This window comes from Denticeps clupeoides, chromosome 17 (assembly GCF_900700375.1).
Source record: "Denticeps clupeoides chromosome 17, fDenClu1.1, whole genome shotgun sequence".
NCBI classification, from domain to species: Eukaryota; Metazoa; Chordata; class Actinopteri; order Clupeiformes; family Denticipitidae; genus Denticeps; species Denticeps clupeoides.
In genome coordinates this window covers 8,407,368-8,425,810 of record NC_041723.1, presented here as the reverse complement: position 1 = coordinate 8,425,810, position 18,443 = coordinate 8,407,368, and the positions used below count along the sequence as shown (strand labels likewise).

At 43.2% G+C, this 18,443-nt stretch overlaps 1 protein-coding gene across 2 annotated transcripts in view; it reads right to left on the bottom strand.

The window, feature by feature from the left end:
* Positions 1-701: 701 nt before the first annotated feature.
* The window catches only part of znf469 (zinc finger protein 469), a 58,266-nt gene continuing 40,524 nt past the window's right edge, over positions 702-18,443 (bottom strand). For both annotated transcript variants that reach the window (XM_028958447.1, XM_028958446.1), the window contains one exon: positions 702-13,462. In XM_028958447.1, the coding sequence (XP_028814280.1) occupies positions 1,850-13,273 (11,424 nt within the window). In that variant the 5' untranslated portion in view covers positions 13,274-13,462 and the 3' untranslated portion in view covers positions 702-1,849. The remainder of the gene's footprint in view (positions 13,463-18,443) is intronic.

The window sequence follows — 18,443 nt, the reverse complement described above, 5'->3', positions numbered from 1 at the left end:
GAAGCTCCGACATGCAATGACTGAAGCTCCGGAATGTTATTGGATGTGGTCAACATATGGGATTTACATTCTAATCAATGTCCTCCTGGACTGATGCAGGATTCTTGCCCTGTTGGGACATTCAAGTAATCGTCCATTTCTGTCTGAGTAAAGGACCAAATCATTTTTCCACAAGGAGCTGTAGTTATTCTGTCAGTAATCGCTCATTTACAGTCTCTTATTACAGCTTGTCATGACGTCCCCTGTCTCAAGTGAAATAATCCCGTTGACACAATATTAGTAGTCTTTTGAGAGTTTATTTTTTATCTTGAAAGTTTTGAAATGCTAATATATAGAATATGGCATAATGTTGAGTGTAAAAACATACTGACTCAGTTGATGGATAGCACCCTGGGATAATGTTTTTCCCTCATGAGATTTATCACAATTTTATTAAGCTCTATAGTTGAACACTGTGATGTTCTTTGATATGTGAATATTTTATTTACTGAAATACAGTTTTACAATGACCATTTTATAAAGGAAATGTTACTCTGAGATTCTTCAAGTTGAAATAGCATATCTAAAAACAATTATGTGTATTAAAAATTAATAAATGCATAAATATCAGTGGCCCCTTAATGATTTTGTTGATTCATATATGACTTCAATTGTTAACATCCAGTCTTACCTCAAGTGACAAAACACAAAAGGACAAAACAACAAATGCAGACTTTTAATAACCAACTTTATATGAGGCACTTTGTGAACCACTTAAAAGCCAACAGTAGGCTTCTTTTTCAATTCCCTTTCTTTTTTCTCTTCATCTATTTTGCACATTATTAAAATAAAACTTTGACAATACGCATTGCACAAGAAACATGAAATCTACCTACAATATTGTACAATATAAGATACATATACACAAGATAAAGCACCTTTTTGTTTGATTCTAGAAGTAAGAGTCATAAACAAGTGGAAGAAGATTTGATAACTGAGGATATGTTTTATACATGGTGACATCAGTGCATGGGAAGAGTTTCTGATATGGGCTTCATGAGGATAGTGTTTTTTTTGGGGGGTGGATGGGGATAAAACCTGAGATATTGTGACAGATGGTATCTCATTCAGGTTAAAATGGTTTTCCTAATGCCCTCTCCTAGAAACCAAATAAACATGTGAAACAAATGCATCATTTTCTATGACAGTATTTGCTTTTCCTCATTGCTTCAGAGAGTACAAAGTACCAGTAAGAATGTTGTGGTGATTGTTAACCGCTACATGTTCCCTTCAGACAGAGGACACTTGTGTTCACATTACAATATAATATAAAATAGCACCAGTTAATGTTGATACAAAAGCTAATACAATGAATGTCACTGCAATACAGTAAAGTAATAGAATACAATAGGGATAATCCTGTAAAGCATACACAGAAGGCATACTGCCACAGTCCCATTCATATGAAAAGTCCTTTGGTCCTGTTTTTTAAAAAGTGAAAAAAAAGTGAAGTAAAAAGTGTCATGCATTACTTGGAAAATATTTTCAGTTTAATTTCAAGTAATATATTTATCTTTTCGTTGTATTTGTAAATGAGAGTCTGTAGTAAATAATGTCCAACTTCAGAAAAGAGGAAATAAAGTTCTTTAAAATATCTGCTGCATACGAGCTTTTCATTTCATATTTATGAAGTTGTCTGTTCAGCTGATCCTCACATTGATGTGATGGGACATTTACAGAAATAAAGTGACTAAATAAGTGAAAATGTTTTTTTCACTTTGGTGAGCCAGTACAATCTCAGTCACATCAATGAACTGGGGCTTCTTGAATTGCAACACTTATCCAATGTCAAAGCATTCAGCGAGCCTCCTCAGTTTATTGATTCAGAAGTGTCCTTCCTCAAAGGAATTTTAAAGCTTGTGAGCTTCTGTCCAAAGAGCTGGCTCAAAAGGTTATTCTGTGACTCCGCAGTGCGGTAGGCGTGTGTATCCACAGCTCTGACTCCCACCTTGGGCCTGGACTTGTTGATGGAATTGCTGACGGGCGTTACTGATGATTTAGATGTAGGGGACTGAACAGGCCTTCCAGGGCCCAGCCTCTTCCCTTTAAAATCCCCGTTCATATGCCGTACGATTTCATTTTTCCTTGTGGCGTAATTATCAAGGGAGCCTCTCTTGAGTTGAAGACTCAGACTCCCTGTCTTGGGCTTGGAAACAATTTTGTTGCTGACTATATCATCCTTCACAGAGGAGAGCACTGTGTAGTCACAAGGGAGGTCTGTCTTCCTGGTGCTCTCACACTTACTGGGGCGGAACTTCTTTTTGGCTCTAGAGTCAATGTCAAGGTTTTCTCGTGTGGCAGGAGATGACATCCTCTGGGAGTTGTGTGATGTTTTCGACTCCTTCCTCTTTTTCTGTAGCTTTACAGAATCTTTGTCTTGAGTTGCAGCTGAAGTAAATGCTCCAATCTTGCCACGATGGACTGGTGGCAGGTCAGTGGCTGCAGAACCAGCAGTTCTTAGAGTGAATCCTGTTTTTTGATTGTCACTTGTTTTGGAAGACATCTTGTCCTTGTTATGATGACCTGTTAGCTTCTCAGCAAAGCTTGGTGACTTGTCTGTGCATTCAGATTCATTGTTCATCATGCTGGATGGATTTTCTTTTTGTTGATCATCCATAGGTTGGTCTGTCAAGTTGAAGGGAGGGAGGGTATCTTTCCCTTGATGGTCTGCTGACTCTAAGTTGCTCAATGGCTCAATGAACAGTTCCCCACTGGAGTGATCTGAATCTATTAACTCTTTTTCTGGAGCAGTATCATGAATACTGTAAATCGACTTGACACTCTCTGCGCTTTCCTCCTCATTTTCAGCAACGCTGTTCTCTTCAGGCAAAGTCAGAGGAGGAGCAGATTTTTTTGGATGATCGTCATCTTCTTTTTTTACATCGCAGCCCTCTTCCGAATCTGTTTCCGAATTGTTTTCTGTGCTTATTTCATTTGTCTTCCCAGCATGGTCAGTAGATGTATCAGTCTGTTCTATCTTTGGTATGGTGTCGTGGAGGCAAGTCTGGTCAGAGGAATCAACATGGAAGCGTTTGGGGTCTTCAAGAACATTTGAGAAGTCCCCAGCAACGTCCTCAGTTTTCACATTTACGTCATTTGTATCACTCTGTTTGTCATTGGTTATTTGCACAGGTTCAGCCATGTTGGCTTTTTGAGGGATGTCTGCACTCGGGGCAAAGTTCAAACAAGCTCTACTGGCCACGCAACTGTCAAAGCTGTTCTCTAAGCTCTCTGTCAATTTTCTCCTCTTGACTGGTGCCAAATCAAAGGCATCATCTCTGGATGTGGATGGCTTAGAGGGCCTGAAGACCCCTCTGAACTTAAAAATCTTATTACCCCCTGCTAGATGTTTCTCCATGTGCCGATCAAACTGCTCCTTCTTTGAGAAGGTGTAGTTGCAGGTGCTGCAAATGAAGGATTTTTTTATCACATGCATGACATCAGCACATAACTCACAGGTATATAGTGTGGTATGTTTAGAGTCAGGTTCATCCAGTTCCTCATGCTCCTTCTTTAGATGTTCTTTGAGATCTTTTGCTTCCTGGTATGAAACAGGACATTTGTGACACAGAAAAATTTTTTGCAAGCTGTGCACTACTAAGTGACGCTGGAGCTTGAAGGGTTTAGGGAATTGCTTGCCACAATGGTGGCAATCTCTGGAAGGATCTTTGCAGTTGGGATGAATCTCAACATTCTTGGGTGTGGCCTCAATGGGAGAACACGTGCCTTGCTTGCTTTCGCCTCCTTTAGTCTTTGAATCTGAATTCTCCCATTCTTCAGGTGTCTTCATTTGTGGTACCATACTATCATTGGTGGATTTCTTATCCTCTTTACATGTAGATTTGTTAGCATCCCCCTTCACAGATTTGCTTGGTCGGTGCTGCATGATGGAAGTGATGAAATTCTTAACTGCACTCTCCTGCATGAAGCACCCTGGCATGTCTAGAATGGAGCTCTGCGTTTGGCCTTTACGCGCAAACTGGGTTGCATGCTCACGCAAGTGCTCGTTGTACATCCACACATCTGAGATCTCTTTCAAGCACATGCCACATGTCCAAACTCCTGCTTTGTTTTTGGCATGTTTCTCCTTGAGGTGGTCTCTAAGCTGTTCTCTGGAGCTGAACTTGCGCTGAACGCACATGTAACAGGTGGGGGGTGGTGAAGGGTTATGAGACAGCTTGTGGAAGTTCAACTCTCCCAATGTAAGGAACCATGTAAAACAGACCTTGCACTTATACTGTTTGTCTTTGGGCTTGAGACCTGATTCTAAGCGTTTTCTTCCCTTACGCTCTGTGGACTTCTTCAAAGGTTTGTCACTCTCTGTGATAACCTCATCCTTGGTCACAGTTTTTCCAGCCACAGGAGCAGGAATGTCCTTGCCTTGTTCAAAAAACTGAATTTCAGGAAGCTGGAATGTAGAGTCAAGCTTTTGAATGTCAATGCCGGATAGTGTCGAGGCTAAATACTCCTGCTCAGAGGATGTACCAGAGTAAGAATGAACGATTTGGAGAGGACACGGTTTAGACAGAGCCTCTGATTTGCCAGCTGATGAGTTGTCTTGGGTATTCAAGGATTCTAAAACAGCACTGTCATTGTTTTTAGAAGCACTCAAGGCCTCTGATGCATTACTGGTGTCACTAGCCTGACATGTGAAATCTTTCACCACAGATTCACTAGTCTTTTCATGGCTATCTCCTGGATGCTTCACCAAGTCATCCTTTACACTGGTTACCTCAACGGAACTGTTGTTGTCTAACATCACTGTATCTTCAACAGACGTAGTTTCATACTCACAAACAGTCTTTCTATTGACACAAATTTTGCTAGTCTTATCTTCTTGACTCGTTTCCTTCTTGTCAGGCAGCATATCAGTGAAGTCCTGAGCCAGTGGCAAAGCAGCGTCATGCTTTTGCTTTTTGTTGATTTTGCCATAGACCCTAGGACATTTCTTCCTTTTCATTTCTTCATTTCTGGGGAACAATTGTGAGAATGTACTTTCATCATCAAGAAGATCTTTCAGGTCAGGAATCATTTCTGATGGTCCAGTTGACGAATCTTTAACGAGTGGATCTGTATTAGTGACATAGTTTAGATCACTTTTGATCACATGTGAAAATGTATCTGTGTCAATGCATTCCTGCTCTAAATGCATTGGCTGAGTAGACTTTTTGATGTCAAATAAATATTCTCCCATCACCTCCTTGTCCCTGCAAACTACACTGCTTGCTTCTTTGCTTTGTGGTATTTCTGGAGGATGTGTATTTTCATTCCTCTGGTCAACTCCCTCATTCATGTTCATGTGGTCAGGACCGTTTTCTGTAGTTGACGCAGCTAGTTCTAGGCTGTTTTTGGCCGGCAACTTCGAGCATCCTTGCTGTGGTAAAGAGGTGAAATCTGGAGATAACGTGTGCAAAATGTCAGTCTCCAAAATGGTGAGCAGTTCAACGGAGTATGGGTCAGACTCTTCTCCTCTATCATTGTTGGGTTCTTTTTTCCATGAATCATACACTTGTTCCTTGTCCAAAGCAATGTGACTCTGCTGACCCTTTTCAGGGTTCATGAACATTACTGGATCTGTAGGATCTTCTCCATTCTTTGACATGTTAGTGCATTCTGTGTGGAAACTGGTTTGTGGATTCATTAAGGTCTGTCCTTCTTTGTCAGTAGACTGTGGGCTTTGGTAAACAGATGCAGTGATATGATTGCTTGCAGCTTGAGTTTTTGGAGAGCTGCCATTTGTCCTGATCACATGCTTCATGGCTTTATGCCTCTTTAATCCTGGCATGGTGCGAAAATACATTGAACATATTTCACACTGAAAGTTTCTTTCAATGGGCTGAGTGGCATTCTTTTTGGAAACATTTTGTTTATTGGGTTTGAGGACTTGCACCGATTCTGGCTGACTTAAAAGTAATGATGCTGGTTCTGCCACAGAAGGTGCTTGAATTATTTTTTGGTCTTCTGGTACCATACTGCTCTCTCCCAAAGAAACATTACAATTCTCACTAGACATCACTTTAAGACTTTCTGTCTCCATATTGTTTTGGAGGCCAGTAAAGTGTGTGCAGTCTTTAGCTTCTGCCCCATCATGAGACAAATCCAGATTATGAGCATGCATTTCATTCATCGACACAGAGGTTTTGTGGAGAAGGCAACCAAATCTTGGACACAAGCACTGAAGGCTGGTTTGGAGAGAGACGCTTTCTGGATCTGTATTTGGTAGTCTCAGACTAGGAAAATCATTTGTTTTAGTTGGCAGCTGATCTGCATCTCCGTGTTTAAAAATGAGTTCATTTAATGGCAGTGGAATGGCAGCACTGCTGTTATTGTCACAATTAGTTTTGAGACATGTCTCTATGCCAGTGCCAGGGTGGGACACGATATCCTTATTTATAGGTGCTGAAGGGAAAGCGCACGAGCCATGATCATGGAAATTTAGGGGCCTTAATGTGAAATCATTTGAGGCAGAGTCAAGGTCACTTGTTTCCGATATGGCTGAAGTCTTACTGGTTTCAGTTACAGAGCTGGGAATTTTGTCCACACTCATTTCAAACTCTAGGTCAGGTTCAAATGTGTGGTCCATCCCTGATATGGCTGTAGATGATTCACAATGTATGACTTCATTCATATGAGGCTCTTCGCAGCTTTCCCATCTGGAAGACTTTCTGTCTTGCAACAGGTCAGGGTTTGGTTTGTCACCATCAGTACAACACATTTCAGGTCTGCTGTGCTCACTTTGGATGGAATGGATCTCATGTGAGGGCTGGTTTAAACTGGGACTTTGTGGACAAATGAGCAAACTCGAGCTATGATCCTCCACCTGCATATCTTCTGTAGATACAGAGACTAAGGTGGACTGCTCAGGACATTGTTGGGAACCTTTTATTTTTATTTTAGATGGAGATTCATCAGTCAATGCCAAGCTTCTTTCACCATTAGACCCCTTGCCCTCATTGTGAATATGTGCCACATGCACTGATTTGGGTGGCAAGTCATGTTGTTCAGTGCTTGATATAGACTCTGTTTCAGTTTCCTTACAAAGACCGTTTGTATGTTTGATTGTCTCATGTGAAACATCAAAGTCTGGACTGTGTTTTGGTGTGACTTTGTTCACCATTTCATTGTGTATAGCACTTTCACACTCTGCAAGGTTCCAACTTACTAAGTTGCCATCTTTCAAACTCAATTTCTTCTTGTCTTTTGGTTCATCACTTCCGCTGCTGTGGAAAAACTCAGATTCCTTCAATGGTATCTGTGCGCCTTCTCTGGAATCTATATCTATTGATGGCTGAGTAGCAGGCCAGGGAATGTTCTTTACTTGATGTTCCTTAAAGGGAATGGTGGTTGGAAACAACAGCTCTGGAGATTTTATGGTGTCACATTTGCGCTCAATAAAATTTTCCTCCGTTGGATTGTGTTCACATGTCTCCACAGGAACTTGGAGCTGTGATTCTAATGCATCAAAGAGTCCCTTTGACTTACTCTGAGAGACATCTGTAGTATTTTCAGTGCTCAGCATGTCTTTGGACTGTGGCTTGTTAAATTCTGCAGACTTGTCCACTTTGAGTGAAACTGTTTCAGGCTCATCGTTTAGGCACTGTGTACGACTTTGAAGCTTTGTATCAAACTTCAAATCTGAGCTTTTTGGCTCACTTTTACAGTCTAGGTCAGTGTTGTCATGGACTGTGGACTGAGGAAGCTGCAAGTCCTTTAGTGGCAATGTCAAGGAATCTTTTCTAAAAATAGAATCAGAAATCACTTCCAGACTTTTCATGAGATTTTTCGCATACATCTCATTCTCAAGCATTTCTTCCGATTTATCCATTTTTGGGCTTTTGATTGTCTCTGTATTCGTTTTTTCACCTGCTTGCAGTTGATCCCTTGCGCTGATTGTTGAGCTGAACTCAGTGACTTCCTTTTCATTGAGATTTTCATGGGCAACTGAGTGTGTTGGAGTGTGAAGAGAGTGTTGTCCCTCTACCAAGCCAAACTGAATAGGAATGGTCCATGGAAGGTCAGGGTCTGAAAAATTCTCTGTTTGCATAGTAGGTGCTGTCAGTGCCATGCCATCTCCAGGACACTCCGCCTCTAGTCTGTTTTGCTCATCATTAGCCTTATTATCTGATCTCGGCGGTGATAATTTGTTCAGTTTGGCTGTCTGGAGCTGGTTTTCAAGTTCATTCACAATTCTCTTTATTTCCAACTCATCTTCAGACACACAGCTGCCAATATTTGTACTGTAGTCCATAATTTGGTCTGGTAAAGTATATGGTACATTAGCATATTTGTTCTTTTTGTCATTTGTAATGTCTGAGTCTTCTTTGTATTGAGATATCACATCTGGCAGTACAGGAGTCACATCTACCATCAGACTCCAGTCCCTTTGCTCCAGGAAAGGTGAGAAAGAGGATTCAAACATATCCTTTTTTTCAGTAGTAGGCTCCATAGGATTAAATGTGTCTTTGTGCAGCTGTATATCCGGGTAGAGGCTGTTGTCAAATCCTGAAACTGTCAGGTCACCAAACATTGATGATGTGTCAAATGAGAGTGGAGACTTCAGCAGACTTTGGTCCTGTTCCAAGGAGTAGGAAACAAGACTCTGCTTTATGTTCTCTTTCTGTGCTGCAGAATTCTCTAGATTGCTTGAAGACAGGCACGACTCATCCACTCCACTGCAAAGGGAGGACGGTTTTGCAGAAACAACCCTTGGGAGATTCACCTCCTCCCTGTTGGCATTAAGAGCGTTACCAAGTTTAAGGTCAGGAATGGAAGTTTCTGACAGTGGATGTGCAGAGTGACTACTACTGTGGTCCTTTCTTTTGTGTGCTGTTTTCTTCTTTGGAGATTCATCTCTCGTTTGCTTGCAGTAAATGCTCGGCTCCTTGTTAGGTATTGCTTCAGAAGGATACAGTTTCGAACTGAAACCACTGAGAAGGGCTGCGGTGTTCCTGTGGTCTTTCTTCAGAGATGTAGACTCTTCAGTACATGCAACAATGCCTGTTTCACAGCTATAGATGTCCTCCTTCTCCAAAGAGGAAACTTCTGTGCTTTTGAACCTTGTTAAGCTGAACACACTCCTCATTTTAGTGAGCTCTGATACAATCTCAGTGTTTCTGCTGCTGCTTGAGCATCTTGTAGTAGTTGAGTCTTCTTTGTTTGCAGAGAGGAGAATTTTCTCAGTGCTGAATTTCTTGGTGTTTTTCGAAAAGGACAATGCCAGAGAAGTGCTTGTGCCTTTGCGTACCTTGTGTGGTGACATCTCATGTCCACTTTTTTCAAAGCAGTCTTTTGCCTTAACATCTATCTTTCTCTCATTATCGGAGTCACGGTCAGTGCTTTTAGGGCTGCTAATGCTATCACTGGAGACACTAACAGAAGTGCTGAGGTCGCTGCTTGTTGAGGACCTGCTGCTTCGCCGTCTCAGTCTTTCTTTCACTGGAGATAGGGTAACATCCTCACACTTTTTGGACTCAAAGCATTCATTTTTGTCCTGCTTCCATGGAAGCTCACTGGTTTTGATGCTCCTTGCTCTGCCTTTGCACTCCTTTGTGTATGTGTACTTGCAGCGGATACTCTGGCTCAGCCGACCCTGGCTGGCTATCTTCAGAGGCTCACAATCATCATCAGAGTCTGAGACATAATCATACTCCCTGAATGTAGGAGTCTGTACGGTGGGGGTGAGCCTCTCCATCACCAGTGAAAACTGCATATTTTTGGTACCCTTCACATGAAGCTTGTGAAGCTTATTTTTCTGCTGGACAATTTTGTGGATAAGCTCTTTGCTCCAGGTTCCACCACCTGTCCTCTTTCTCTTACCCTCCCTGGCTATAAGTCTCTGGTTGGTTGAATTACGATTGGACGAAGATGATGGAGAAACAGATGATTTGATGAATGAGGAACTTTCCTGAAAGCTTTTGAGACCACAGTGCTCTGAGAACTTTTTTGACAACAGAAACCGTGAACTGTCAGTACTTTCCTCCAATGCGCTTCCAGGTTTTCTGGTTTCTTTAATCCACTCTTTTTGTGAGTTTTTGTCCAGTGAGGAAGTGTGGAAGTTTTCTGGGGAGCTCTCTTCCTTTGACTGGCTGTCACTTTGCTCCAGACTCAGAGCTTCTGTATGGCTGCTTTCTGTTTGTTTACTATCAGTGCTTAGGCTGTCAATGTCGGAGTCATATGGGTATGTTCCTTTGGTGACAGATCTTTCATTAGTACCTGTTTCATGTTTGCTCCTACTCTCAAACACCAAAGACTCTTTGGTTTTCAGTGTCTGTCTGTTTGATGTGCACTTTGTGGTTGTAAGTTCATCATCTACAAATGCATCAATAAAACTGCTGTCAATCTCTGCATTGTCCGACTGATATCCAAGGCCATTCAAGGCTTCAGTGATAAGGCTGTCTAATTTAGCATCTTCCATTTCCAAATCAGGAAGGGGAACTTGAGGGTTGACACTAGAAGAGAACATGTTAAGTTTCAAATTGTCTTCTTTAGAATCTGCTTTTACCTCACTATCTTGTATAAGTTCACCATTTTTGCTTAGACCAAGCAGAGACAGATGTAGATCAGATGGGCACCGAGACATTTGTGAGAATGGCTGCCCAGGGGGCAAAACTTTGGCAGGATCTGTTTGAAACTTTTTTATTTCATCCACTTTTGGCATGTCTTTGAAGTCATTCTGTGAAAATGTGTGATGTCCACAATATTGCTTATGCTCAAGGAAAGACACCAGGTTATTGAAATTCTGATCACACTGCTTGCAAGTGAGGAACACATCCCACTGGTCAAGGTTAGCCAATGATGAGGCCAGTAGTTGGTGTGCAGGATATGGAGGAGGGGGATGCTCCATTGCAAAGGTGTCCAGACAATCTTTGTTACCATCCAAGTTGGACTTTGTGTGCCTATTATTTTGTACAAAGCCCAGATGATCCTCTTTCAGCCTGTCTGTGACATAGGGCAGGTTACGATTGACACCTGACACCTGGAAGTGATGTTGGTTTACACTAAGGTTGTCTGAAGACATCGGTGCCTTATCCTGGTGTTGAGGAAAAAATGGAGGAGGAAGTGACTTTTGGCTGTCATCAGAACTGCTATTTACAGGGCTTGTGGAAGCTGGTGAGAGTGAGGAGCATGTACTGCTGGATGCAGGGTTCTGGATGGGAGATGGTAGTGGGGATTCATATGGGGAGACAAGCATCATGTCCACAGGGGTGTGCTGCACTTGGGGATAGTTAAAGGCTCTGGTATGCAGTGGCACAGGGAGTGCCTGATTCATTCCAAAGTATAAAGATTTGTTTTTGCTATCACAGACTTGAACGTGGTTGGCCTCCATTTTGTTGCTATATGTACACAGTGGCAAGGTATTGTGCTTGGTATCATGTCTTTGGGTCATATAACCCTCGGTTGGTTGTTTGTTCTGAAGGGTGCTGGAAGGTTTCAGAGAGACACTTTTGTGCAATTTTCCTTCATCCTGCCATTCAGTGGGTGCTATTAAGAATGTAAGCTTCTGGTTGCTCATCTGCCTGGATAAATCGATTTTGTTTTGGTTTGGAGTAGCTGAGCTCAGGCGAATTTGCTGCCATGGCATGCGGCAGTTTTTACCCGCACCCTGTCTTTGTTCATGAGCTGGCTGACACTGAAAGGGGTTCTTCTCAGAGAGACTAGGATATAAAGCAGGGTTTTCCATTTGTGAAAATACCTTGCTCTGTCCCTCCCAGGGCTGTGGTACCTGACCTTTGTTCATATTTTTGTCATGGAGCCCTGAGCCCATATGAAGTGCACTGTGTGGGGAAATACTGTAAGCTTTGCCTGGAAAGTGCATTTGGGAATTTGATGTCTGTGCATTATTTCTGATATGGTGGACATTGCCTTGAATGAATGCTCTCTGGTTGGCAGTGCAATCTTTGGGGTGACAGCTCCTCTTTCCCCGGGAGTCAAGAGCTGCTTCCCGGTTCTCTTGGTGACAGTAATTGTCTGTCTTGTCTGGCATGGCACTGTTGCTCTTATCTGACTGGTGTGATCCAGCGGCTGAGCTCTCAACCATGCCTGGTTGCTCACCAATGCCCCTTGGGCAGTGTGTAGCAGATGGCATCCCATGTGGAGCCTGCAGATAGTGCTGAGAGGACAGGAGGTATGGTGGCCTATCCTCATTCTGTTCACTAGAGAATTGGCCACTATTGTGCATTGCGTCTTGACCTTCTGATGCAGACTTTAAGGTAAACGAGTTCTGAGGAATGTGGTTAGGAGGCAAAGACATGTCTATGTACTCCTGTGACTGAGTGTTTTGCTCACACGGAAAAGTCTCTGTGGGTGTATCCTCCAGCATTGAGAAGCCATACTGAAATGACATAGGCACAAAACTACTGCTGGCCTTACTTGGCTCGGCCACAATGTTTGATTTCTGTGACAGAATTCCACAGGTACTGGTCCCAAATGTCCTATCTTGGGACTGCACTGCATCAGTCCTGTTCAAACCTTGGAAGTCAGAGAAGAGTATCTGGTTGGCTGGTTGTGTGCTTCCACTTTCCAAAGACCCCAGGCCCTGTGGTTGCTGGGTGGATGTTGGGTGCTTGTGGCCAGGGAGCACGGCTGCAGAGCTCACTGTTTGTGAGGTATAACCTGGAGAAGTGAGATTTGAGGAACCGTCCTGGAAGCAGCGGTTGTAACAAAGCTCCTCTTGTTGCAGCTCGGCCTCTCGCTCCGGATTGCTGGGCACATGGAACCTGTAGCTGCCAGACACAGGGCCCCGGTTAGCCTCCAGCTTCTTGGGAGGTGACACTTTCTGTTGTGGGTAGGCGATCCCGATTGTGGGGTTGGAACGTGGATTTGTGACGCTCAGTCGATAAAGCTGCTGTGGGTTGCTACGATCCGATTTTCCTGACTTCTTTCCCTTGTCTCGGCTTCGGCTCTTCCCACTGGGGGACTGTGGGCTTGTCTTACCACCATTCCATGTTCTGTCACTGACAAAATTGGAACGGTTCTGCAATGACTTGAAGTCAATCTTTCCTGCTTGCTGTGGACGAATAACAGCCTCACGTTGTTGGGTGCTGTCCCGATCTTTGTCTACAAACTTTGTCACACTGTTTATCAGTCGTAGCTCAAGAGTCCCATTGGGACAGTGCTCAGAAGAATCTTTCAAGTCGTTCTCACTGAACTGCTCTCCCGCAGTTCCCTCCTCCTGCTTTTTAGATACAGTGCCCAGGTCTTTGGAGGCATACACTGGATTAGTCTCTCCCGCCATGGTGCCGGCTTGGGCAGTTCAGGCAGGCCTTGTCCCTTTTCTGTGTCAGTTATAACACAAGGACATTGTCTTTTGGATCAAGATCCACCAGTCACATACGTGGAATGGACAGGTTGTTTTTCTTTCTCCGGTGGGTTATTCTTTCGTCTCCTCCATGTCTTACATTGTTTACATCACTATGTGGGGGTCCTGTAGAAAGAAAGAAACAGAAAAAAATGATCAGTAAAATCATGAACCACCATACAAACTAAAAACATAAGTGCACATTGTATCAAAAGCAACTACACAGCACTGGAATTAGGATTGTACAATAATCAATGGCTATTTAGTACTATTAGAAATGCATTTCGGTAAACTACATTACAATGTAATATGAATTTTTAATAACAACTGTGCATCCTTTACCATGAGAGGGCAGTATTGCTACAGATTTGTTAGAGGGGTGAGACCATATGGTCAAGTTTCCAAAATAAAGTTAATTAGATTAAATATTCATGAAATAATACTTTGGTGTTTAAAGTTCATCTGATGGGTTTCAATACCTGGTTTTTTTCTTAAATCAAAAAGACACAGCTTTATAAATATGCAAATACTGCCTGCCGTTTGTAATTTTAATGTTTTCATATATTAAAATTTCTGATTCATTATTCTTAGAAAAAAATGCTCTTTGTTGGCAGTGCCAGCTAATGCAGCCTTGCTACTAGCAGTGAAAAAGACCTTTTCAGCTTCTCACAGTCAGCAGGGTGGGACAGTATACTGTAGTTTCTCCCATGCATCCTAAAAACTGTTTATACCATGCTTTACTTTGGCACGGCATCTATTCGTTTGAGGTCAGACTACAAGCAGCTGAGAGGCAGAAGCAGAATGTCATCTCTGTGCCAGTGAACCAAATGCTCCCCTGTCCCTGGCCAACGTTTGATTTTAGCGACACACCAAGCAAAAAGCCCCATTTGTATGTAGCCTGTGCTCCACCCCCAAGGTGCATGATTGGACTTCACACTGAGCATCCAGTCAGTGACCACAGACACCATCCAGCAGTCATACGCCCAGTGTGACTGCCAGCTTTTGCTGTGGCTGTGCCTAGGACCATTTGGGGACAAGTAGAAAAATAATCATAGGCCAACTCAGGCCTCCCCCACATACACGCAAAGACAAACATAAAGGGGAATAGAGACGTCTTTGATTTCTCATTCATCCATTCATTAACTCTCTGAAGGTACGTGTCATCACCCTGTCAGATGTAACCACCCCTGGGTGGTTAATAAGCTAATGTCAACTTGGTGGGTCTTAAGAGTGGGAGGTAACGTTTTTGTTATCTTTACACATCTTTTTGCTGTCAGAAAAAAACATCTTTGTGCCCAACTGGAGCATACTAATACCTGCTCAAGTGCTTGAGTAACTGGAACACATGATGTCCAAAAACAATCTGGCCAGTAAGTGACATGACAACCATTTTCAAACTATCATGGGATTCTTGAGGTTCTTAATGACAAAACAAAACAATAGGGCGATAATAATGAGCAATCAAATTGTTGGCCTGCTAAGAAACCACACATTCCAGTCACATGACCTCCACCCAATGTCCCTCACCCACTGTGTGTGTGTGTCATTCAAGGCATGTTAAAATGGTATGGTATGCAATTACAGTAATTACAGAGCGAAGGCAATGAGCAAGAGACTATACACTAAAGGACATTGGGGAAAAGGAGAATCGGAGATGAGATTTCCCTTTTCAGACCATTCCGACCCTCTGTGTACCTTCTGCTCCTCTTTTGGACACTTCAGCTGTCCATATCAGTGACACTGAAGACACAGAATTTCTTTAACTCTCCACTGTTTCAGTGGTCGTGTGGTTCAAGTCTGCGGCAAGACAAACTGCACCTGTGACACTCAAGCATAAAATTGCACTGGACTGGAGTCAGTAAACGTGATAATAAGCAATTTCCAGAAAGGAAACGTCCAGTGACAAGCTGCCTAACACAGGGTTCTTGCATATATACGATCTGAACTAAACAGTCCATTGCTCTGAACCCTGAAATTAATGAAGATTAACAGGGGTGAATATTTTCACTGCCACTTTCTCACTGGCCTTGTTGACCAGATTTTGATCCTAATATGATTTGATTTAAACATTTTTTTGGATACTTTTAGTCAAGTCACGTCTATTGTTCCATACCTAAATCAATAAAATAAAAATAAAAGTTGCTTAAAGAAATCACAATGATTTTTATTGTATAATACTCTCAGCTGACCTTTCAGCCAAAAAGACTCATATATTAGCTAGATGAAATTATGGACGTGGAGGAAATATTCCTACAGTACATTCCAACTTGGACGTTTATGTGGAAAATCTCAATAGATGTAGATATTTTACACAGTAATGACACATTCTTTAATGTGCCTTATGTATCAACATACAGAAAGTGTGCCGAAGTCATAATAATAAATCTTTCTTTCGGAATGCCTGACCTCCAAAAGCCATTCAGCACCCAAGCACCCTCCTACCCAAGAGCCAAACCTTTAGAGGCACTATAATGGCATTATGGCAAGTGTGTTCGATGATAGTGATGGCCAAATCAGTCTGATCAATGTCTTGTAACTGGATCTTCAACTGGATTTAGTCTCTGAATGGTATTTAACACGGTGTCAGAAGGCAAACCGTGACCAGGTTTTTAGGCGTGGCTGTGAAAAGTCACATCCACACATCAGCCTCAGCTGTTCTCAAAGCCCAAGTGTCTGCCGAGGAGGACAGCCACCAGCCGGGCAGATGGGTGTCGGAGAGGGAGAGCGAGAGAGAGAGGGGGGGGGGTGCTTGATCCTGCTCCAGGCCATACATCACGTCGTCTCAGTGTTTGCCCATGTCGTGTGGAGGGGCGGCGTGGTAGAGGAGAGGAGACGCGAGGCCCTGACAACAAAGACCGCAGTGAATCACAGCGGCCTCTCAGATATAGCACCAAAGCCTGAGTTGTCAGTGCACAAAGGGCCCTGGGTCGTTTATACCCTCATGAGTGCGATCTTCATATCCCCCCCACTAAGTTGACAAGAGTGTCCTATGATATCAAAATCTCTGGTCTGAAAATTGTTCTGTTAAAAGAAGAAAAAAACAAGCAGTTTTATAAGCCACTTGAGATGAGATGTACCACATACCACACACAACACTCAATCTTTGGTTCCCCACACTGCTGCACCACCACACGGCACCCAGACAGAATGGTGGGGTTGGGGGAGTTTAATTATGTGTGCTCTCAGGTATTCCAGAATATATGAGCATGGTAAACAAAAAACAGCAACAGCAAATTTCCTGCCTGTTATGTATGGTATTGATTAAAAATAATGATTATAACCAATACCCACCCTGAAAGAAGCCCTCCGCTTCAAGCACTCTGCAGCAAATTCTCCTCCATTAGCGTTTCATGGAAGAGATCAAAACAAACCAAAGCACTCTCTGGCCTGTGGGTGTCAGGAATGATAATAAACAGCTCCATTAGTGCCATTAGAATTAGCCTCATGAATGTTATGGTTCATTCTCTGTACTGTCCTTATGTTGCCATGAAAGGAACCACTTGTTTCCCCAAGCCTCAGAGATTCAAAATGTACCTTTCACCCCAATATTAAATACAAGATAAACACTCCGATAGCCGAAACACAAAGCCCTATTCTTCCCACCCCCCTATCCTATACACAGATATAGTTTACATCTTTACATAATTTACCATTGCAGCACAAGACAAATAAAACTTTAAGCTGTGCGCCCCTCAAAATCTTGGCCACGGACGATAGGATGCTGCCACGGAGCCGGCGTGTTTATTATGCGAAACTCAACAGTGGTCAGGATAAAGCGGCGAGAGATCACAGCAGTACTGTATACAGCAGGATCACTATAAAAAGACACGGGTCCATCCGGTGCCGGGAGAGAGACCGCGCCAAACACACTGTGCAACCTTTAGCCCAGTCACGCAGAATGGTACAAAAGCCCGTTCATTCGCGTGGAAATCAATAAAGCGCCGTCGGGTGGCTCCCTCCGCAGTTCTCCGCACCTTCCCCAGTGTCGCCCGCCGGAGGAGGCCGACTCCCGGGGAGGGGAGAGCGGAGGGAGATGGGTGTTAGCCGGCAGCGGCTAACAGAGGAGGTGGACTGTGGGCCTCTTTTTTTTTTTTTTTAGCGTTTTCCCTTTTGCTTGGGAGGAACGGATCAGGTAGCAGCAGAAACACAGTCTGACTGCTCCGCTCACGTTCTCCTCGGAGCCTCGGGCGGCAGGAGGAGACTGCCTGGGTGCAAACGGGTGGCCCGCGGCCAAGAGCCATACAGCATGGGCCAAGCCAGCCTTCAGCAGCGCCTTCTCCCACTCGTATTTTTAGAAACATCCATTATCCAAGCAATTTGCCTTTAAAGCCTCACATTGCTTCCGTTTTGCTTGGGAAAAGTCGGCATTGTGAGGTTTGGCTTTACGGTTTCTCTAAAGCTTTTGCCACTGGACAGAAAAGAATATGGAATCGTTGCTTGATTCATATGACATATTGATATATGTCATGTTTATTTAATAACTTTGATTCTAAAATGTACTGTTCATCTAGAGAACATTTAGTACATTTAAGAAAGCATTCAGTACCCCAAAAGCAGTTTTATAAGCCATGCTAAAGGCTTCTCCCAAACCCCCAGCCAGACTGCTCCCTCTCCAGCAGATGTGGTTAAAACTGTGCTGAGGGTAGAGGCCTCAGGGGTGGGGCTGGCAGGGAGGTGGTGTTGGGGGGGACGGGTGTCTCAGCGAGTAATTCCAGAAGCTCCCCTGACCCCCTCCCAAGATTTTCTTTTTCCTCCTTTTCAGACAATTTTTATTGCCACTTTTTTTTTTCCCTACCCCGTCTCTTTCCATATTGCTAACCGCGACATTCCACAAACATGATGGAATCTTTGTTTCAGGACATTTAAAAGCCATTTTCCTAGTTTTTGACACACGTTTCTTAATTCACGCAAGGCTATGGAATATTAGTCATGTGTTGCGCAGTAAGAGATGGGGAAATAAAAGAGAACAGTTAAGAAGGGATGAGGGTATCAACAGGATTTTAATAAGACGTCAGGGGGGAAACAACTCTCTGGTTCCATCTTGAAACACTCACAGTCTTCCCTCTGTGATTGACAAAGTCTATATTGAAAACCCAAGCCTCCAATT